This window comes from Triturus cristatus, chromosome 1_2 (assembly GCF_964204655.1).
Source record: "Triturus cristatus chromosome 1_2, aTriCri1.1, whole genome shotgun sequence".
Lineage (NCBI taxonomy): Eukaryota > Metazoa > Chordata > Amphibia > Caudata > Salamandridae > Triturus > Triturus cristatus.
In genome coordinates, this window is record NC_140580.1 from 76,570,549 (window position 1) to 76,594,835 (window position 24,287).

The 24,287-nt window shown below is 46.8% G+C and overlaps 2 protein-coding genes across 2 annotated transcripts in view; one reads left to right on the plus strand and one right to left on the minus strand.

Annotated features, from left to right (window-relative positions):
* Positions 1 to 10,014, minus strand: part of LOC146866833 (uncharacterized) — a 409,043-nt gene extending 399,029 nt beyond the window's left edge. Inside the window, exon 1 of the mRNA XM_085617773.1 lies at positions 9,860 to 10,014. Within this exon, the coding sequence (XP_085473899.1) occupies positions 9,860 to 10,014 (155 nt within the window). The remainder of the gene's footprint in view (positions 1 to 9,859) is intronic.
* An 84-nt stretch (positions 10,015 to 10,098) lies between these two features.
* The window catches only part of C1_2H10orf88 (chromosome 1_2 C10orf88 homolog), a 167,633-nt gene continuing 153,444 nt past the window's right edge, over positions 10,099 to 24,287 (plus strand). The window contains exon 1 of the mRNA XM_085601854.1: positions 10,099 to 10,665. Coding sequence (XP_085457980.1) covers positions 10,547 to 10,665 — 119 coding nt within the window. The 5' untranslated portion in view covers positions 10,099 to 10,546. The remainder of the gene's footprint in view (positions 10,666 to 24,287) is intronic.

Consider the following 24,287-nt stretch of genomic DNA (forward strand, 5'->3'; position numbering starts at 1 on the left):
CCTCCACACTCAATCTGAAATTGCGTGTCAGTTTCCATTGTTGTTTCATGGCTTAAGGAGGTTCAAGCCAATGAAAGAGCGACTTTATTTTAATGAGGACATTCACCTTGTTGCCCAGCAGCACAGCAGAGTCTATTTTCACTTGCAAGAAGCAGTTGAGAAAGAACTAAGAAACACGGTTGGAAGCAGGACATCATTGAGAGCTCCACCGGTCCTATGCCATGGATTTTGCACATAGTGGTAGTGCCAAAAAAAGACAGTGGAAGTTCAGTGTGCATCTGTGTTGATATGCACCAGTAATACTTATAGTAGCACTTCCCTAAACATTAGGGAGCGTCTCCAAACCGCACTCATAGAAAACGTAATCGTCAATTGTATTCAGGTTATCAAGAGAAATTTATTTCATTTTTCTTTTCGCAAATGATATTCTGCTTCATCTCATAGAATCTGTTCAGATTATATGTTGTTAAACATGTTCATCCATAAACATAGCTGTGCACAATGCATTTCGGGCAACGCCCTTCATCAGGGGATGCTCTCAATGATGTACTTAGCTTAATCCCATTGTTTTTAAGCCCTTAGGAGTCTGACTGAAGTCTAGCCGCGTATCCCGAAGTGATGTGAGGCTGTAGCCACCAAGAGTCATAAGAGACCGAGTGTATTTCCCTGCATAGATGAGTGAGTGGAGATGGAACTTAAAGAGTGCCATCTTTGCAACTGCCTCTCCCCCAGAGGGATGCAGCATCTATTGACAATGTCTGACCTTCCTGCACACACTTGTGAAAGAGTTGCAGTTGATTTCTTTAGGCCCTTAGGAAAACAGACATCATCTCACGGTAGTCATTGATGAGTATTCACGTTTTCCTTTAGTAGGGAAGTCATCATCAACAATCCATGACAAATGCATTGTATGATCACATGCTGAGGAATAAAGACGTCTGTAACAGAGCCCCTTGTGTGTCATATTCAATTGCATGCTCCAGGGCTGGGGCAGAAGCTACACCTTCAAGGAAAAGTGGAATTTGGCTTCTCTAACCACCTCTTGTCTTCTACGCCACCTGTTCAGAATGCATTTTGCACCACTTACGTCTCCAGACAGTGGAAAATTGGCACAGATGATAGGTTAAATAGTCCAAAACCCAACAACTGCAAACTTTCTCTCTACCATAGTAGCGTGCAGTAAGAATTAAATAACTATATAGTGAAGGATACTTTGAATTACAATGGTCAAGAAAGATACGATTTAATGTGGTGCTGGTATAATGTTATGGAAACTGCTGCCATCTCGAGGTAGATTCTAAAATGGGTTTCAAATACAAAAGGTCAGTAAACAGTGCCTTACATATTTCCTGCCTCTATTTGCCAGTCCAGAGCACCCAAGTATCGGTGCCCTGAGATTGCCCAACTTACCAGCGACATTAAACACAGTTGAGCAGCACATTCTTCTGTAGTGGCTACCTGAAATGCAAATTAGAGGCAAGGCTTTAGATTTGCTGCCCTTTTTTCTATGTGGAAAAATCCAATTCTGACCAGCAGTCAAGCATCCATCGCCTTTCTGTCTCGAAGTGATGGTCCTGAAAGAGGCAAAAGCACTTCTCAAGAAGCATACTAATATCATTGATTCGCATACTCCACAGGTGCTTCCGATCACCATAGGTGTGTGCCAGAATGGTGCGAACAGTGGTTGTCTGTGTCCTGTGGCTTTCAACAATTATCTCGTCAAAATAGTGCATGGAAAGTATATGTTTGATCTACGGAACTTGAACATGTTGAAGTTGAACTGCACCTTCATTCTTCATCGCACTGTGCTGCAAGAAGTATGTTCTTTGTCATCCTCATTATGCAGCCACTCCAACATAGAGCATTCAGGAGCAAACTGCAACATCAGAGCTTCTGCACAACAGAGATTGTTTAAGCTCCAAACACCTACCATCTTCATCTGAATGACGTTTTCCTTGGATCCTTTACAGTGGTTGGGCCACTAAAACTTTGCATTAGCTCTCTCCATATTTTTAAGTCCATGCATCCTTCCAAGATGACTAGTCGATACGCCAACTATTATGAGCAGTTCACTCTCAGAAAAAAAAATGTGAAAGCATAATTCATGCTCAGGTGCAGAATACCTCCTTTTTGTAAAACAGTGTGTTCAGTCTCTCACAGTTCCAAAAGTCTGATCTCACCGAGTGAGGCTTCTTCGTGGTGCTTCCAGCGGCTGCCCAACTTAGTAAACTCCCAGCTCAGAGCACTCACAACAGAGGTACAATGATGTGATCTTTCTGTACCTGGCTTACATCAGCCGCACTGAAGAGTGATAAGGGGAAGAGAGAAAAAGTTGGCCTCGCTTAAGCGGTTCTTTCATATTGAACAACAGAGGCAGCAGCCCCTCCCTTCAACCCCACCACATACCAAATAGTGAGGTTAGCTCTTCTTAGCAAAAGGCCTAATTGAATTTCTACAGGAGCCTTGCCTCATCTCCCTCACTTCAGTATCCAGATCTCCTCCCTCTATATCGAGGAATGTGAGCCTCCCTCTATATCGAGGAATGTGTGCAATACACTTCCACTGTCTTGCGAAACAACTTCACATCCATCTCTTACACAAAGTCATACAAGGGGCATGCAAAATGGATCCCACAGGCCTCCAAAACTGTGTATCACTCATACATGTAAAGCATGTGCCATGCAGGCCACATACACACACATGCAAAATATAAATTTGGGATGTTAGCTCTAGAATCTAAGTTAGCGCATAGAAGCAGAACTTTACATGAGTGGGCCTTAATTCCCCCACTAGAATGCCACAGATAGAAATGTATGGTCACAACTATGGATTCACAAAAAACAACGTACAATACCACCACCGCTCTATGTACTAAACCCATGATAGGAACAGTAGTCCACTGTCAGTACAATTAGGACGAGCTTGGTGTGCCCCTAAAAGTTGTGGTAGAGGTCCAGGCCCTCTCTCTTATCAAAGGGGCAGGTCTAGTCCTCTGCATGCACTAGATTAGTGTGAAGCTAGGGGCCACAAAACAGTGTACTACATACAATCGGGCACTCAGGGCATGGGAGAAATACAAAAGCAAACCATGTATGTACATTCCTATCCAACCACAATGACACGCTTAAAGCAGTCTCTTACATGTATGCACAATACTTTACCCATAAGCACCCTGCAATGAAACATTTTTTATCCATTCATGCACTAGAATCCAGCATTGCCCAGCCTGCGTGACACGCCTTTTCACTTCATAATCACAAAGTAGGTGCACCTACAAAACATAATAAATGGACAACTCTGGTTCACAGCCTATCACCAAAACACAACCTATCAAAGCAACAACCCAGACTTGCATTCTTCTATCCCACGCACTTCTGTGTTGTGCTGCTAGTCGTGCTGCTATGCATGCCACATTCCCTATAAAAGCCTTTGTATATATGTATTAATGAGTTTGCACCACTTTCCTGGTTAATATTAAAGGGCTTACGTTTTTTGAAATTTTACAAAAAAAATTATGATAAAAGTATTTGAATCTTTACATTTCCCTCTTTACCTTCAGTGCGAAAAAAATATTTCCTCAAGGGTTGTATCTACCAATTGGCCTGAATGCGTTCAAGGAATACAGTTTGTCCAAGGTACATATTAAAGCTTATTAGGGAGGACGGGCACCCAAGACTACTTCCTATAGGATACAAGCAAGCTCCTCTCAACTTCTTTCCACGGTGCAAAGCACCTACTTGGATTCACACATAGCAAAGCCCAGGGGATAAAAAAGGCGGGGAAGTAGGCCAAGCACAGTTCCACTGTCTGGTGTTGTGGGTAAACTCGAATTTAGGCAACTTGCTTCATTGATGAAGCCTAGGCAAACTTTCTAGAAGAGTCCCTTTTCAGCAGGGCACAAGTCCTAAAAATAGAAGTGGGGGGGGGGGACTGACCTAGTTTGGCAGTATGCAAGTGACATCACGGCATGCAACATCACGGCGCACGACATCACGGCGCATGACATCACAGCGCATGACATCATAGAAAGTGGCATCGCAAGCCACGACTTTACAGGAAGTGGCATCACAAGAAGTGACATCAGATCTAAAGCCCACACATATGTATTTAGCAGGTCTATTATGTGTACGTATGAGGGCATTGCAAGGACAATAGCACAGTGAGCTATGGAAAATGATATGTAACTGCTACACCTTGCAACTCCCCAGTTTTATGTAACACATCCTGTACATTAATTTACAAACATATAATTTATTGTACATTTAATAGGCACATGTTGATGTAAAGCGCTCTGACACCCTGCATTGGAATGAGTATGGCTATACAAGAAAAAATTGTGGTATTTAAATTATATCAACAGTAAACAACGTTTACCACGAAAACATTTCCCCGCAGGGAATTACAATGCGGTCGTTACAACGACTGCGTTGTAACCACACATACCATTATTCCGCAAGTTGGAACAACGACTTGCGGAGGTTGCAGAAGGTGTTGGCATTGAAATCCAACACCTTCCCAACTGTCCGCACAGACTGGAGTTGGAATAGTAAATTATACTATTCCAACAGCCCCCCCCCTCTGCAAGTCGTCGTTACGACTTGCAGGGTAATGATATGCGAGGTTACAACGCGGTCGTTGTAACAACAGCATTGTAATTCCCTGCTGGGAAAAATAATGCATTAAAAAGAGGTATATTCTATTTCAACTCCTCGGGAAGTAAGCTCTATATAAATGAAATTTGCTTTGTGTAAATACAGGGAAAGACCAACACATCTGACATTCTTACAACCCATGCATATTTCCTAAACAGGGACTGAACAAAGTGAAAAGCTGCCTCTCAAGTATGTGTGAGGTGCTAACAAGGTGTGAGCCTTTGTTTTTCCACCACTTCATTTACAGCAGGTGTGAGGCTCCTGACTACTCCCAGTCAAGAGACTGGAACAGAAGTAGGCCTGATGACCCCTCAAATTCGGACTTTGTTATGGGCCCAGCAGGAGTCTAAAACGTCCCCGCCATAATGATGTTGCTTGCTGTAGATGGAAAGCAGACAACGTGCAGGCGCTGTTGAAGGTGTCCCGGTGTTTGGAAATTACGCCGGGCTGAGTTCAGCACATTATTCAGTGGGGTCCAAATTCTTGGCAGGGTGGACGGCGTTCACCCTGTGAAAAAAGTGGGTGGACACCGTCCACCCCCGTGTACCCCCACTCATGCCCTGCTTGTTGGGTATCCTAGTCCATATTGAGTTTGATACCTTTTACCATTTGTTGCACAGCTGATGTAGACTCATTGAGGCAGTAACAAACAATGTGGAAATATATAAAAGCAAGGAGTGGAGAGAAAGTACAGCTGTGGCCTGACCAGCACTTATCTTTACTGTTGTTGCAATGTAATCAGCCACTTACTTGGGATGGCACAAAATTATAGCGATGATATAGAAACACAGTTCCAATAATCTCCTTATGTCTAGTATGAGCAACAATTCTTCCTCAGTTGAAGAAGAATTCAGATAGTATCTAGCAAGTCTACATCAGAAGAAAAGTGAAAAATGGAAGGTACCTTCAGCACAAAATCTGGAACAGCTTGTCTGGGTAGTATATTAAAAAAGGGTTCTAAAAGAAAAGAGCCCCCAATTGACGTATTGTTAGGCCAGAAAATTAGCCACTAATAACACGAGCTTGTAGGAGGTCAACCGTGCCCAGAGGCTGAAAAAGCTCATTTTGCATAGATTGCAGTGCGATGGGCAAATCCCACAAAGGGACTGGTACGTGAATTATGTGCCTCTTTAAAATCAAGCTCCTCAGTTATCTTGTAATCAACAGCACTAAAGACTTCAATTGAGGATTCCTGAATGCCGTTATGGTGATCCACTGCGACCTCAGGGTAGAGACTACTAGCCCCATCACAAAGCCCTCCCTTAAAAAGTCTGACACTAAAGATAAACCTCCTGAGGTAGGAATTACATTCCTCTCCCCATACCATTTTTCAAACGTTCTCCAGTGACTGGCATAAGATTTTAAAGTCAATGGCGACACAACAGCTGAATGGGTAATGCTACTTCAGCCAAGTCCCACAACTTGGAGATTCACTCCCTCAAGTGATAACTCCCAGCTAAAGGTGGGCTAATGTCCCGTGTGGAAGAAAAGTACCTTTCAGGATGTATGGATCCGGAGTAAGTACCCAGAAATTCTGCACAGCCATTTGGAGGAGAAGGGGAAGCCTAGGGCACGGTCACTACGACTACTTCGGCTCAGACCTACTGCATTTTTCTACGCACCCTTGGAATTTGTGGGATAGGTGAAAAAGTATACTCTAGTATCCTCAGCCTTGGAAGGTCAGGATGTCCACGGTCCAAAATGTTGAACTTGGAATCAGAGTGCAGAACAGGGGCAAAAGTGCAATCATCCTAAATGTAAATAAATCAATCTCTAGCTTCCAAAACTCCCAATCTGTCTGCTGGGAAATACCCTGTGGTAAAGTCAGAGTGCACGAGGAGGTAAAAGACTCTGCTGAGATGGTTCACATGTCCTTTCTTCCTCTCCAAAAGAGATATTGCACAAATCGAGGTGACTGACTGCTGCCCACACACATCTCTTGGGCTAACATCCCGCCCCCACCCCCAAACTCTGAACTCATGATCCGTGTGATGGTTTATGTAGGCGTATCCATTCTAACTTGAACATTCTGATCTTTCAAGGCTGAGGCAAAATGCTTTAGAGCCTTTTGGACTGCCTCGTGTTCTCTACAGATAGAGGACAGGCTTCTACCCCAGGGGCTGTCTGGTCTCCCAAGGTTACTGCCAACCCCACTAGCATCTGTTGTTATAATCTTGGGTGGGAGAGTTTCTAGAGGAAAGCTTCTTTCTAGAGTCTTTAAATCCAATCCCCAGCGGAGGGACAGTGACAAATCCAATGTCACTGGTACCTCCTGGATGTACTCTTATATCGGATTCCACAGCCCCAAGAGGTGGTTCTCTAAGTGTCAGAGGTGTAACCTGGCTCAAAGGAGAATTATCACAGTTGAGGCCATCGGCCCTTGCACCTTTAACTACTGCCAAGCTGTCAGAGCGTGCATGGCTAGAAGAGAGGAGAGTTGACACTAGTAAATCATTCTTCTGGTCCAGAAGAAAAACATTGCCAGGTCCATTCTCGAGCCAGCACCTTAAACTGGAGACTCTGCATCAGCACTAGATCTGACTTCTTGTGGTTCAACAAAAAGCCTTGCCTCCTCACTAGTTTATGAGACTTTCACGACATGCTGCCTGACCTTAAGAGAAGAAATAGCAGTAGAAGATAAGACTAGCTAATCGTCCATCCAAATATGGGAAGACTGGTGTCCTGAATCACGGCAGCTAACAGCGTCAACACCTTGGTGAAGACCCTCGGTGATGTCATGAATCCAAAGAGGAAGACTTGAATTTTGTACTGTCTGCCCTGAACATAAAATCTCAGGAATTGCTTAGATTCTTCATGAATTGGTAGAAGCAAATGCATGTCTACAAGGTCCAGGCAGAAGGAAATCTCCTTTTCTTAATTATGGCAAGATCGTCTAGAGTGACCGAATCTTGACCTTTATATTGGGGGATGTAGTTGTTGACCTCTTAATTTCAAAACTTGGCCTGTAGTCACCTGACATCTATTGCACCAGAAATAAAATTGAATGCATTACCTTTCCCTTCTAAAAAGGGTGGACTGGAACTACTGTCCTATTATACAGCAACTTCTGGATCCCTTACAGCAATGCCTGACATTTCTGTGGGTTCCTTGGAAAAGGAGTAGCACAAAAACAGTTGCCTGTGACATCTTAAAACACTATCCTGTACCTTGGAGGTAAAATCTCCAACACTCACTGATCTGTTTTGGAGAATGTCCATCTCCAGAAAGAAACTCAATCTTTCCTGCCACCGGAAGCTGTTGACTTAGTGTGACATAGTTACGCCTTGGGGGGGGGGGGGGGGGCAGAGAATCAGTGGACAATACAGGAGACTGGGTCCGGGCCTTTCCTGCAGAAGGGACTCCGTTGCCTTGTCTCAGCCTATTACAAGACTTGTTCTTTGCCTTCATCTGGGAAAACAGGCCAAAAGCTCTTTGAAAAGCAAAAAACTTTACACTAGCTAAAGACCTAGGTGGAGCCATCAACTTACTGCCCTCAACAGACATTTTCAACACTGCTTTCATCCCATAAAGGGCAGATGCATCAATAATATATTTGTAAAGGCACCCACTTTCCTGGCTGTTATGCACATTTCTCTCCTGGTAGCTGCAGCTGAACTTCCTATGATTGCCACTGCTCTGAGGGAGTCATACAAGATATCTGAAGAATATCCAACCTGCTGCTCTATATTCAACAATGTAGCCGAAAATTCTGTACCCTGGTTGACCTGCTTGCCAAATTCTTAAAGTTCTTCAGCAAGGATCGTGCTGTGTAATTGGTATAGGCTCATGCATGCACAGCAAAATTGGCCATGGCATAAGATCTTTTTACCGCCAACTTCTCCCATTTATCCACCAATTATGATGGAGCAGCGCCTTCTGAAATAATAGTCGCTTGTGAAGATATCCGAGCCATCAAGGAATCCACAGTCACTAATGGAGCACATTCCTCCAAAGATACAGGAATTGGCAATCCCTGATCAAAAAGCGTAGAAAGATGTGCTTGTCCACTTTTTTCCATTCGCTCATAAGAATCTTTCTGACAGCCTCATAAAACGGCAAACACTTAGGCTGCTTCCCTTGGTATTGGAGGAAACTCACTGCTCTGTATAAACCTGCACTTGACCTCCTATTCCTCCATCTCTTGGTCAGGACACTCTGCTCTTTGGTGTCGGTGAGCCCACTCGATCATTAAAGGTAGCTGAATTTGCCAGCTCAATCTTCCTCTGAATGCCACCTCTGGTAGGCACGTGTGTTGCCTTCTTTTCTTTCTCCTCAGCCCCAGAAGTATTGGTCGACACATTCACAATCACCATATATTGGGTTTCTGCACTAAGCTCTAGCCCAGATATTTCTTCTTACAGAAAAAAAAAATCAGGAAGTGAGGATGGACAGTAGATACTTTCCACTTTTAATGGCTTACAGAGAAAGTGCGGCAAGAAGTGGAAGCCATGTTAAAGAGGAGAATAATGGACCGATTACTTACCAATCCTCAATACTCTCAGTCCTACTCGTCCCAGTCTTCACATTCCCCCTCAGTCACCGTTTTAGGCCTTTACCTGTGGCTTGGTAATACAGAAGTGCTCATTCTTTATACCTCCCAGCTAACAGTGGTTGGGGGCTGGCTATGGAATTTCCTGCCTACTGTTTCCTGTCTTGTTGGAAGAGGCTTAAAAGCTCAACGCGATGAGTGGAATAAATATGAGAAACGTAGAAGTATTTAATTCTAGCTTGAGTAAAATGTTTGAGGGCAGGGAACAACAGTCTAAAGAAGCTCAACATGTGAGGGCTGGGGGGAGTTATGTCTTTAATATCGGGTGCAAGAGATTATAGCATGGCAAGAATCAAGAAACCCCTATTAATACATTTTAAAAAGCCCTCCTGATTTAATGTCGTGTGTTTTATTTACCTGTTGCTGAACTCCCTATGAAGTAGTGAGTAATCCACAAAAGAAGGTAGATTATATAAAGAAGTTTATCGAGCGCAAACTCAAGTAACCACCACACCCTAACACTTGGCTTATTCGCTCAGATAAATAAGCGGAACAAACAGGCATGACAAGTACTCCGTAGCGCAATAACCTAAACGCGCATGGTATCCCGCTCTTTCACACAATTTACCTTCCTACGCACGGCGGCTAGCCTGGCCTTCGCGCTTGCGTATCATCCACCTCTACATATATATTTTCAACCCGTGCGTAATTTCCACACCCATCAGTCTGAACACAGCCATAGGAAGCAGAAACAGCGCCGGGGCGGTCCCTTTCGTGAATTCTTTCTCTGCTCCCATTGGTGATCTGCTGCCTTCTTGTGTTACTCAGTACTACAGCCTGCCTTGGGATAAGCACGCCCCCCTGTTTAACCATGCATGGCCTGTGCCGTGGACACAAAAAAGGGACAAACCATCTTCTCCACAAAGTATATTCTCGCCCTTAATACCCCTTTCCCCGTAATTAATCTTATTTTCTTCAGAAAGACAGCACAGAAATAGTAGTCTTTTTGGTGGATACGAAAATCTTTCGCGGTAAACCATTATATCTAATTTATCAGTCTGTCCCCACATTTCCTCATTACATGTAAAGTTTTACTTTGGTAAGAAAAAAAGAAAACACATCTAAAAGATAGTCACATTTGCCCTAGTCTAAATTTTTTTTTTTGTTGGACTAGTTTGAACGTTGCAGTAATCTTGCCTGACTATCTAGATATTAACAGTGCCTGCACAAGATGGCGCAGTAATTATTCAGAGAGGGATTAATGACCTGGATGTGTGCTCTATAATAGCGATCCATGCGCTGCTAGTGCTGTGTTTCTGGTCCGTGATCGTGTGCCACTGAGAATTGTGTCCGTCCCGAAACCCGTTGCCTCTGCTACTAGTTCCGGATTCCGCATTGACTGCTGATGGAGTCCGGGATGCCGGTTACAGTTTCGGTGAGCTGCGGCTCCCCTTGGACTTGTGTTTCTGCACTAAGTTCAGTACTGCGGGTGCGACGGGGGCCGGAGGAGGTGGGGTGCGAGAGGTAAGTACTCAGGGTGGGGAGAACTGTTCTCAATGCTGGTTAAGGGAGAGCTCCACCTGGGCAGGGAGTTCATAGCAAAGGTGTCTCCACAATGTTCTCAGGCGGGCAGCCTGATGAGCTCGAGCCGCAAAACACGGATCATGCTATGGATGCCGCAGAGAACAGTTAAATAGCCACTACTGGGCATGTATTTATTCAAGAGCGTGGGCGACACTGAATTACCGGGGGAAGGGTGGTGTTGGCTTGATATTGAGGGTGTTTTATTTAACACAAAGCATTCAAAATACTCCCGAGCCCTTCCGACGTTGCCAGAAGTTACCCAGAATGTATCAGATTGTCTGTCATGTTCACTATGTAGCCTATAATGTTATAAAATTTGAATCAAGATTAAATATTAATAATCATATTGTAAATGTACTTATGTAGCACGTATAACACATTCACAAGGTTTTTGTACAGTGCAGGTCCTGTACTGAATTACTTAAATGTGTTCTCAGACTGGCTAGCTAATGGAAATGATGCATTATGAAGTGATGGTCCGAGAGAAACACAATTTGGTTGAGGGGATGTCGAATATTTAGCCCAGGCTTCCTGGTTGTGCAGGTCAAAGACTGTGTGGGGTCACATCCTTCTTCTCTTCCGTTTAACACTAAAGGCCAGTGCTTTGAGTTTAGTTATTCACTTAGTGTTAGTATATTGAGACCTATAAATATACTTACTACATATTAAATCAAACTGCTTCTATACACACATATATATCCATGTGTGTAGTCATAAGATTTAAAGGTGTTCTTTTCTATTTGGACTGCTTCCACAGACGTGGAAGATCAAACGAAGTGACAGACCATGCCTGTCAGAAATCATGCTGCACTTCTCAAAAACCTCTAAATTAAGAGCTGTTTCTTAAAGAGAAGACTTTGTAGGGGCTCTGAAACATCTTCAGTTTTACTTATAATTAAATTGTGGTCATTGGGGAGCTGAGCCTCTCCTAAAATTGTTTTTTGTTTTCTCAAGTCAGCTGAGCCAACACTATCATTAACATAAAATAACTTCTCCCGTCTTCCTTTATGCTGCTGGCTCTCCTGGCTTGACCAACAAAATAATTATAGGAGAGGATCAAAATCTCCATGCTTGATATTAGCTAATTGACAAAACAAAGAGGCCTTAAAACCCCACCCCACAGGGTTCGCTCTTCATGTTATAACCCTTCAAGGAAACGTAAGCTGTGTACATCATGACTTAAAAGAGATTTGTTCTGTTTAATGTTCATTTTCCACTTCAAAGTCAGGGTGGGAGGATTTTGTCCCCTGACCCCCCCCCCCCTCTCTAAAGTCTGGGGGCCATAAATACACGCCCCCAGTTCCTATGTCCTTGGTTGTATTGCAGCATTTCTATAACACCTAAAACTGCAATGTGGAGCACTTAAATGCTTACCAACGTGGTTAGCAAGTTACAGCATGTATGCTCTGTGGTTAGATGGATGTCATCTTTGATTTTTATCCTACTTGGAAAATGTTAACATGTCAGTCGTGATGAGGTACGATTAATATGTTAAAGTGCTTAGTAGTGTGGTTGATGAAGAGGTGTGAGAGATAGATATCCATTTTTTGGGTTTCAATAAGGACCTGCAGAGCTATCGGCAGCTCTGCAGGTCCCTTTATGCAGGAGTGTGGAATTTAATAAAATATCTACTTGTCAATGAGACAGGTTGTTTCATAAATCTACTTTTCCTATAACAAAATCCACCTGTCCCTTTTGGTGCTATGTAGTGAAGCGACAAATTATGGCAGCAATTTCATTATAAAAGATCTATTATAATAGCCTCTCTGATTATGCCAGAGGTCATACCATAGTAGGGTTTGAATACTAGCAATTCCCTTATTTTGCCATATTTCTACAGATCTACATACTGGGGCTAGCAGTAAGAAATAGATCCCCATGGTTTGAATGCTTTTTTGAGTCTGTGTAAACCTACTAACTTGCATGTTTTGTGGGTTTTCATCAGCTCGTCTCTAATATTTTACCATAAAGAGAAAGAGTGGAAATTTACTCCTGACAAGGGCAGAAGTAAAACTTCTTCCTGGGGTTGTGGGAAAAAAGTAGTTGGTGGGAATAAGAACTTTTAACGACGCAACAGATTTTCACATGAACAAATCTGCACAAGCCTAATTTCTCGTGCTAAAATGCAGTTCACAAATATTTTCTAGGCGTATGATTTCCTGATATTCTTGTGAATTCATTCAAGCCACAAATCTGCACTAATGCAGGGACATATACCATGGGTGCACTTCTGTGACTTCTTGAGCGACTACTTGGGTAAACCAAGACCTTTTCATTTTTATTAAATTTCAGTATCTCTCCTTTTCTCTTTCTCTCTTCCCCCCCCCCCCCCCCCCCCAAATGGGTTTGTGCTGCAGGGGGTTGGGTCAACTTGTCCCAAGGACAATATAAACATGAAAACTTGTTGGCCTTGACCCCAAACAATATGTCCTGGGCGTTGGGCTATAGGAACTCCACACCCCTGTTTATGGTATTGTTTATGACCATAGTCCACTTATCTTGTTACTGCACCGGGCTGTCCAATCTCAGATATTTTGATGACTGGTTTATGGTCCTGAGTGGGCATGGTTGGCAATAACAATAGTCGGGAGATCTGCTGGGATCAACTTTTTTTTTACTATCATCTCGTATCTGAATTTCATTGTGAAATGTAGTGAAGCGATCATATCATGTAGCTCATTGAGACCTGCAAAGGGGGCCTAAATTTGAGTCCAATGATACTTCTGTTTCAGCTCTTCCTCAGTTATTCCATTCTATTTCAGTTCGGTTGCTGGTGGCTGGTATATGTGCTGGAACATTACTAGATGATGGACAACACCAGCAGCAGATTTGTCTTATGCAAGTATAAGAGGATTAAGAAGTATAAGGGAGTTAATATGCATCCTGTATGAACTAAAAATGGCTACCAGGCGCCAAGTGGAATGTATTGGTGTAGGACTGGCATTAGTATCCAATACACAGGCTAACCACAGGTGAGCCCTTGTTAACTTAGCTAGATATAGAAAGTAGTCTGCTGGTTGGGTTGTTCCATATCTGTGGGCTGTAAACTATAGATTGTATTTGAAGGTACAATTCTCATTCTAGGTTCTATCTTAAAGTTGTAGTAGGAAGGGGTTATCTTGAAAATAGCCATGTTTCCACTCTTCTGAAGCATATTCACTCCAAAAAGCTTAAATCTTGACTAGAAGTGAAAATGTACTTTTATCACAAGTAATTGAATGAGAATATTGATACAAAGTTTTGTTCTCACATCCTGTTTTTTTTTTTTTAGATCTGGAGTAAAAGACAGCATTAGCTGTCTAGCTACATCTTTTATAATCAAAATTATACATAAAAAATATGTAGATAAGAACGTTCCTTGCTTTATCTTTTAAAATAGAAATAAAAAATTATACATTGATAAGAACTTTCTTTGTTAGCACCTTTTAGTCACTGTTTTTTTTTTTTGCTAGTGTCACTCTCGTTTTGAGTAAGCCTACAGAAACAGCCATTAAGTGTCTGAAGTTTTATGCAATATGGTTTATGGTATTTTCCCCATTTAGAAGAGTGAGAATTTGTTAGAGCTGAATGCAGAAGTAAAGGACTGTGCCTGTTCACAGGCACAAGGACCTTTACGGACAAGGAGCTCTAGTTCACTTCAAGGGTTTACAATGTTGGAGTGTGACGCAAGGAGGCTCAGACCCTAAGCTCATCGAGGTTCAGCCACAAGGCTGCAAGGCATGCACCCATGTATCTTTAAGACTCCCAGTCCAATGGAAGTGATTACTGTCTTTCCAAGATAGCAACTGTGAGAAGTTGGCCTGGTGTATGCTGACCACTAATTAAAGGGGGCACCTTGTACCAGTCCAAGCAACCCTTATTGATAATTAGGTTAAAGACAACCTTTATTGAAAGCTATCCTAGTGGTAGCTATGGAGAACAGCCTTCAGGCTAAATCTCGAAGGAATGTAAAGCAGCTTGTTTTTTTTTTTTTTAACATTCTTTTTATTGGCATTTAAGAATATGGGCATACATACATCACTTGCCGTGAAAATGGGTACTTCACATTAGCGGACAAATAGACCAACGTCCATATAGAGGGTACATATATGCCTTGTTCCGTGCGGAAGTGGTCTGTATGGTTGCAAAGCAGTGCCTTTAAAGAAAACTGGGGAGGAGGACCAAACTGGGGAATGCCATGGAGTTCTAGGTGATGAGTTCTAGGCTATGTCCCAAGTCTGCCATTGCCCGTCCGGCCATATAACTGCCGCCCATCTAGGGGGGGGGGTGAGTGTGTGCACCATCCGGGATGAGGAGCCGTGGGGTGCATCAGGTGAGCAGAGGGGGGAACTCAGCTGGCCCGGGGGGTAAAGCAGCTTGTTTTACCAGATTAGAACCTCCTGAATAACCAAGTGAAAGGAGAACCACACAAGGAATATATAAAATATATGTATTTATAACTAAACACTCTCTACTAACCTCTTTATAAGATTGGAGAACAAAGCACACAATTAAATCACTAGAACGACAGTAAATATCACAATACACAGTGGGCTCCAGGGGGAGACCAAACCATATACTAAGAAAGTGGTATAACAACCACGACTTGAATAGACACAGTGCCTAGAGCACGTAGAATTGCTGGGACCCCAAGGAACCACCCAAGGTAGTGACACAGGGGACCCACGGAGGACGGGTGCAGTGTGAGAACACAGACGCGAGTTCTGTACAACTCTATGGGAAATTTGCAGTTGGAATTTCAAAGATTAAGGACACTTCGGAGAGGACTTTAAGCAAACCCAGTTAAACATGGAAGGTTCTAAGGCCAGCACCCTTGAGAGTACCGAGATACCAATGTTACCTATCCCGGAGGAGCCGGGTGCATAGGGGTCAAATGATGTCGGAAACCTTCGTAGTTTTCAATGGCGTGATGCGGAAAAGTGCTGCTGCCGGGAAGATGCAAAGTGTCCAGTGTGATCCAAGCCTGGATCGGAGCTGAGAAGAACCTGAAAGCAGAGGGGACACAGTCTGGTTCACTTGAGTGACCAGGGGCACGATAGACGAATGCCCACCGATGTCGGGTGTTTCAGGTGAGAAGAGGTGAAGCTTGACTCTGCAGCCACGGGGACCAGGGGACGTCGACGATGACCAAAGTCCGGAGGTGAGCTGTTCCACGAAGGATGTTGAGTGCTGGGGGGGTCAGTGTCCGGATTGAACACCAACCTGCCTTGGCAACTGCAACCCACACGGGCAGAGGAAAGATGCTTTGGTGAGGACTAGCAAGGTCCTGGGGACTCTTCAAGCTATTGAATCAGGGCATGTCTGGAGCAAACAGGAAAGCCCATGGAAAGTCAAAGTTACCTTCACAGGGAACCACAGGCCAACGGACCAGGGATCACGAAGGGACCTCGAACTGAATCACAAAATACCAGCCCACGGAACACTCGTGGAGTGTAGGCTGGAAATCTTCGGTATAAATACTGCTCGGGGTCAGGACTACAAGTAGCCCAAAGTACAGCCGCGGGGGTCGCTAAAAAGCATATGCTGCTGCAAATGTACGCAGTGCATAGGGGTTCGGGTTGCACGGTCCCCAAGAGGGATACGGGCCTCAGAATTGCTGAGAGCACAGATCAACCTCAGACCTCGGGAACCCACCTCTTGTTTTGCAGAAATCTTCGGAGTACTCAGGAGCTCGGGAGATGCAAACCGGTCAGATGCGTTTTAGGTGCCTGCCTTGCAGGGGAGTAACTCCTTTACTCCGAGGGAGATTCTTCAGTCATCCAGCGTTGTGCAGATCGTCAAAGTACTTGGTTTCTGTAGCAGAGTTTAGCTCAGGTAAAATCTAAAGTCTTGTAGTCAGGGGTTCCTACTTTATCCCCAAGGGAGGAGTGGGACAAACTCTGGGGACCCACCTATGGGAGGGTCAGGACAGAGGGGTGGCTAAACCCATGTCCTTTGTTCAGTTTCGCGCCAGAGCAGGAGCAAATGACGCCTGCAACCGGTCTGAGCTGGACAATGCACAGGGACACCAACTGTGCCCCCAGTGCAGACATCAAAGCACTCTCAGAGTGCACCCACCCAGCCCCAATACACGAAATCCTGCCTGTGACAGGAAACCTATTGTCAAGCCTTCCCCCTGCTCGAGCTTGGCTCAGCAGCAGGAGGGCAGACTCGTGTCTGTGGCTGGCAGCATCCATTTTGGAATGCCCAGGTCGAGAAAGCTGGTACCGGGTAGCCCGGTAAGTCATATTTGCCCCTCTAGGAGGGTGGAATCATACCTCCCCCCGCCAGTTAATGGCAGGGAGGTATGATTCCAAGGTGTTTTACACCAAACACGACATGTTTCTATGCAGCCGTTTAAAAGTTAGCATTTACCACAAGGTTATAATGCACTTGGGTATATATGGTTGGCTGCATCACAAACCACCCCGGAAAATAGGTTCCGAAGGCTGCAGAAGGACTCTGCTCATGCAGGTTCACCCTCTCACATAAAATCCAGCACCCTGCCTTTAGGATTGATAAGGCCTGCCATAGGGGTGACTGATAGGTTTATATGTGCAGTGATATAGAATAGATATAGTGAACCTATATCTAAGTAAGGGGTGCATGCACCACCTTACACAGGCTGTTATAGCAGACCTGTGGTGTCATTTTGAATGGTCTCTCAGGTGTGGCAAAATACATGCTGCAGCCCCTGGGAGGCCTCTGGGGTACCTATGGCCTGGGTCCATAGTATACCATATACTAGGGACTCATAAGGGTACCCCAGAATCCAATCTGGAGTGTACCTAAAGTACATGCAATCAATTTAGAGGAGAAAGCAGATAGACTTGGGTCCTGATTAGCAGGATCCCAGTCAGACTAAGTCGAAAACCACCAAAACAGCAGGAAAAAAGTGCAGTCTGATTCCACCTTCCTACAGCAACCACTGTCGATTTGTGAGAGGTTAAAGCGATGGTTGCCATGATTCCTCTGTGGAGAACATTTGAAAGGGGGCTGTAATCGTGCACATTTTAGAACTTTACCACATAACGCATTACCCTCATTTATGGCAACTGTACATGCATTGCCATGGCTTGGTGCAAGACTGACCATTTGTCTGGGTAATTTCCCTGAAACATGTCTCTCTCCCCCTCCCCTTTTATCCTTCTCCCTTCCCCCAGACACCTCTAAAAGAAAAACCAAAATAAAGTAATAAGCATGTGAAGATCAATATGATACTATGCTATTGCTTCCCTCGTATTAGAATGGTCAGCCTTAGGGTGGTCACTCCCCCCCCCCCCCCCCCCCCCCCCCAAACCTTTTGGCATTGCCCTACAATTAGTTTTTGTTGACCGTAGGACTCAGTGCACTTTTTGCACTGCTAACAAGTGCTAAAGTGCTTGCGCGCTCGCTGCTAAACAAGGTAAAATTGACTTACACCTGTTTGTCACATGTAATTTACTTATAAGCCCCTTGTAGAGTGGTATGCCATATTCCAGGGCCTGTAAATTAAATATTAGTGGGCCTGAAGCATTTATTGTGCCACCCACTTTAGTAGTCCCTTAAGACATGTCCCAGGCATGCTATTGCAGACCGAAAGTTGTTGTAAACTGCAAATTAGTCTTGGCAATATAACCCCCTTGCCAAGCCTTAAAATCCCCTTTTATTGCATATACGTCACCTCTAAGGTAGACCCTAGGTAGCCCATGGGGCAGGGTGCATTTTATTTAAATGGTTGGACCAGTACTTTTACGTTTTACATGTACTTGTGTGAAAATCTCCTAAATTCATTTTTCACTAATGTGGGGCCTACCTTCCCCATAGGATACAAGTGGGTTGCCTCATTACATTTAATAAGTGCTAACATTTGATTGCAAACAGGTAAGCCTTTATTGTTTTATGTCTGAGAATTTTTTTTTTTTTTTTTTAAAAAAACCTTTATTCGTATAAGTCAGATACACAGCTATTCAGCCGACATCCCGGAGGTTCGGCAGCTAATCAGTCAACACATGAAGTCCTCCATAGCTCTAATGCAGGATAAAGACAAAGGTTTCATTTTTGAAAACTACCTACAATAAACACAACAAGCAAGGCAGTATACACCACAAATTCGTGCCAGTTCCCAGCGGGGGCGCGGCCCCATTTCCAACATCAAATCAAAGCCACCGATCGGGAGGATGAGGGAGAAGCAGAGGCGCTAACATTCTAACGGAGGTGCATCAGAAAGACCCAAGTCGGAAGTGAGGCTAGGGGGAAAGTTGCTCCTCTGGTGGTTCAATGGCAGGAGGCAGACATATGCCCCCCCTATATTGGTTCCAACTTCCCCATACCTTATGCCATTTCTTAGGCCTCCCCCGTGCACTATACACCGTTTTCTCCCGAAACATGCTCCAGTCCATGTTGTCCTTCCATGCATCCAGGGTGGGCGGGCTATGAGAGCCCCACAGTCGTGCTATATCTCGCTTAGCCACCATATTGCCTAGGGTCGCCCATTGAGTCTGCGCTGCGTCATAATCTGTAGGACCCCACACATTCAAAAGACAGCGCCGCGCCTCTGGGTGCAGTACAATACCCGTGACCTCCTGCATCACAACGTGAATCCGCTTCCAAAAGTCCGCAATCACACCACACTCCCATATGATATGTAGAAAGGTGCCCACCATCCCGCAGCCCCTCTTACATAGCCCATCCTCGGAAAAACCCATATGGACCAGCCGGGGCCCAGTGACATAAACTCTGTGCAGTATCTTAAGCTGGACCAGCCGTAGTCTGGCGGGGATCGCGACCTCCTTAGGAGAGGAGACGGCGTATTGCCAATCCTCATCGTCCAGCTCAAGGCCGTCCCTAGTCCACTGATCCCGCACCCCCAGGAGGAGGTCAGTCCGGACGTTCACAAGCTTTTTGTAGATTAGGGAGATTGTGCTCTCCGGCATATGGCCGTCCAGGATCCGGTCCTCCAAGGGAGAGGACTCAGGCACCTTTTCCCCCTCAACGAGTACCGACCGCAGCGCATGGCGCACCTGCGCATACCGGAAATATTCCGTGCCCTCCAGCGCATATTCCGTCCGTAGCTCGTCAAACGACTTAATCCGCCCCTTGGCCAGCAGGTCACCCACCCTGGAGATGACAATCAGATCCCATTTCTCGAATCCCTTAGAGTGCCAAAGTTTCCCCAGCATATCGGAGTCATACAACGGAGTGGCGAGGGTGAGCCTATCTTTCCAGCCCAACGAGTTCGTGACTGTCTTCCACACATTCACCGCCACCCCGGTCGGCTCCGTGAGGGACCCAGCCGGGGGCCTCGAGTAAAGTGCTCTATAGTAGCCACCCCCACGCAGCAACCACCGGTCCATGGCAAAGCCAGGGCTAAGCGCCGGGCCGTAGACTCCATGATTGATCGCACTCAGTTGGGAGGCCCAATAGTATCTTCTGATGTCGGGAAGCGCGATACCCCCGTCGTATTAAGGAAGAGTTAGTTTTGCTATCGCTATACGCGGACGGCCGTCCCACAGCAGCAAGCGCTGGAGACTCTCAACCTCCCGAAAGTAGCTGGCCGGAACCAGCTCCTGGGTGTTCTGCAGGGCATAGAGAAAACGGGGAAGAGACATCATTTTGAATAGCACAGCACGGCCAAGGAGGGAAAGCGGCAGCCGCCGCCAGCCCGCTACATCCCGCCGCAAGCGCGCCAACGGAGGGACCAGGTTCCTCTCGTACCGTACCGTTGGGTCGGTAGAGATATAAATCCCAAGATACATGAAACCCTCCCGGGCGATATGGATCGGGCAATTCCGCGGGGGAACCGGGACGTCTCCACACAGGGCATACAGATATGACTTTCCCCAGTTAATGGTTAGTCCCGAATTCCTCCCGAAGGAAGTCAAAATGTCGCAGACAACTATGAGGGACTTCCGGGGTGAAGTGAGATAGAGCAGGATATCATCGGCATAAAGGGAGATGCGGTCCTCGTGGTCAGGTGACCAGCGAATCCCCCTCACATCTGGGTGCCATCGTATCCAGGCCGCCAGCGGCTCGAGAGCAAGAGCAAACAACAGCGGCGACAGAGGACAGCCCTGCCTGGTACCCCTCCCCAGCTCGAAGGGACGGGACGCCCTACCGTTGACCGCGACTTTAGCGAGAGGTCCTTCATACAATAGTCTCACCCAGCCCACAAATCCGGGTCCGAAGCCGAATTTCGCAAGCGCAGCCCACAGGTATTCCCACTCTACCGTATCGAAAGCCATCGTTGCGTCGAGCGCTGCCACAATGGCCGGCTCCCGCATCGTCCCCACCCTTGCGATCACTCCGTGGATGCGCCTAAGGTTCAACGCGGTGTTACGATGCGGGATGAAACCGGATTGGTCAGGGTGGATCAGATCGCCGATCACCCTGACCAAACGGTTAGCGAGGATTTTAGCGAGGATCTTCGGCTCGGCATTAAGGAGCGAGATCGGCCTATATGAGCTGCACCTGTTCCTGGGCTTACCATCTTTATGTATGACCACGATTGTTGCCAGGCGCTGGTCGCGTGGGAGGCATCCCGTCTCCCGCGCCTCCACGAACATAGCTCGCAAATGCGGAGCGATCTTATCCGGCCGGAGTTTGTAGAACTCAATTGGCAGGCCATTCGGGCCCGAGGCCTTGCCCGAACGCAATGAACGGATAACCCCCGCGATTTCGTCGACTGTGATATCGCCATCAAGATCGTCCCTGTCTATGTCGGAAAGGCAAGGCAAAGCAAGATCACGCAGGAGTTCACACGAATCCCCCACTGGCCTGTCCGACACGGAGGTATAGACCGTGTGGAAGTAATCCGCAAAGCACTGGACTATGCCATCCGGCTCCGCGACAACGACGCCATCCTCCGTCACGAGGTCCGGCACAACACGATTGACCCGCTCCTTTTTATCCAGCCACGCGATTAATTTCCCGGCCTTGTCCCCGACGTCGTACAGACGGCCCCGCTGTTCCCTACTCATGGCTTTGGCCGCGTCCGTCACAAGGGCCTTGTACTCCGACTGCTTAAGGGTCAAATTGTGCAGCGCCGCCGCCGTGACCTCCCCCTCCAATGCCAGCTCCAGATCCGCGATCTCCGCCTCAATCTGGGCGACCTCCGCGTCTCGCCGACGCTTGGCCGCTGCTATCAAGGAGAGGGCCTCTCCCCTAAGCACTGTTTTGAACGCTTCCCACAAAGACACCGCCGACGTGACCGAGCCGAGATTTTCCTGGAAATAACGATCGACCGCCTTCAGCACCGCACTACGAGTCGTAGGGTCCCTGAAATACCACGGGTTAATTGGGGCCACCCTACCCCCCACTCCTCTACCAACATCCATACAGATCCACACCGGCGAATGGTCAGAAATACCCCGTGCCATGTGCCTGGCCTCAGAGACAAAGGAGGCGTGTGCAGCTAGGGTAAGCACATAATCAATTCTGGAGAGACTGCCATGCGCCCCGGAGTGGAAAGTGTATTTCCGCTGTGTGGGATGCAGTAGTCTCCAACAATCAACCAGACCAAGGGTATCTACAAAGTCCGGAAGCCACTTCTGAGCCCCCCCCGAGCTCCTTGGCGGGTGTCTGTCAAGCAATCCGGAGCCAACCGCATTGAAGTCGCCACCCACCACCAACATTCCCTCTGGGAGATCCAACAAAGTCCTCTCTAAGTCCGCAAGTGTGGAAGGTTGCAGTGCAGGAGGGACTTAAACCGACACCAGGACCAGCGTCCTGCCCTCCCACCTCCCCGCTACAGCCGCAAAGCGTCCCCTATCATCAACAGTAGTGGAGTCGACCTCAAAGGGCAGGGAGGACCTGACAAGTATTCCAGCCCCTCTAGACCCCGAGGAAAACCCGGAGTGTGCGACAAATTTGTAGCCTTTCCTGTTGAGTGCATAGCACGTGTTACCAATCAAGTGCGTCTCTTGCAATAAGACAATATCAGGGGTACATCGCTTCAGAAATTGCAGGACAATCCCACGCTTAATACGATCCCCCAAGCCATTTACATTCCAACCGAGTATTTTTAAGCCCCTACCCCCATCCCAACATGTAAGGAGACCACCACCCCCCACGTGGAACCGCACTAGAGTCACAGAAGCTTGCATCCTTACGCCTTGCATAACCAAAAACAACAACAACCCCAACAACAACCCCAATCCACCTGCACCCCTGCGTAAGCTCTAAAATGCCCCCCAACTTGCAGTGTGCCTGTCGCCCCATACAAAGACTAATCTACAAAAAGAACCCCAGAGGAGGAAAAAGCTCCCATACTGCCCCCGCTACCCCCCGGACTGTCACCCTCCCGGGGGAACCGGAGATCTAGTACTTAAGTCCTGGCTCATTGTTCATCACCGCCACCGTCTGCTCCACCGGAGCGTTCCACGCTAGTCCGTCCTTGGGGCAATGTGTCCAGCCAATCTCCGACCATGTCCGGTGATTCAAAAAAGAAAGTCCGCTCTTCGAACACCACACGCAACCTGGCCGGGAAGAGCATGGTGTATTTCAGTCCCATCTCTCGTAGCCTTCTCTTGACCGCCAGGAAGCCTTGTCGTTGCTTCTGTACCATCTGAGTAAAGTCCGGATAGAAACTTACAGTGGTATTCTGGAATAGCGTCGGGCCGGACACTCGTGATGCTTGCAGAATGGCATCCCGGTCTCTGAAGTTAAAGATCCTGGCGACAATCTGCCTCGGAGGGGCCCCCACCTTGGGCCTCCCGCCAGGGACTCTGTGGGCCCTTTCAACAGTAAAGAACTTACTAAGGCCTTTGGGCGCCAGATGGTTCACCACCAGGTCCTCTACAAACAGGTCCACCGACTGTTCCTCCGAATTTTCCGGGACCCCAATAATGCGCACGTTATTGCGCCTTGCACGGACTTCGAACTCTTCCAACCGTCGGGCAAAGTGATCATTTGCAGTCCGCAAGGTACGGACTTCCAGCTGAAGGCCGGAGACGTCGCCCAGGAGGCCTGTAGTCTTGAGGTCCAAGGACTGAACCCGCTCATTAGTTTTCCCCAGGTCTGCCCGAATCAGATTGACGTCGATCGATATGGCGTCCACTTTATGCGCCAGGGTCTCAAATTGTTGCCCGATAGAGGACTTCATCCCCTCGATGGCCCCCATGATATCTTGCAGGGTTGGTTCCGCGGAGGGGGGCGACACGTCCTTCAAGGCCTCCAGTGTCTGTCCCGATCCGCCCAGTGACCCCTTCTGGTGGGCATAGCGGTCCATGTTGTTAGTCTGGGTGAAGCCTCCCCGCCTGGTACTCTTGGGCTTCTGTTTTTCGGCGTCCGATTTGCTCGACATCGCAATCTGCCGCGGAGACAATCTCCTTGCCCAGACAGAGTAGACAACCATGCAACCAGTGACTGGCGCTACCCACGTCCAGGCCCGGGCACGGTGGAGACAGGAAAGCGAAAGTGAAAGTGAAAGTGAGGACACCTTCCTTCCGACGACTCGCCCCTCGCACGGCCGCTGTTGTTCAATTAGCGCACGGGCACTGTGCCAACGCAAGTCCCGGGCACCTTCCGGGGAGTAGGCCACAAACTTCCAGGCAGTACAACTTCGGTCTCCGGTGGGCGATTTCGATCCGGACAACGGCTCTCGC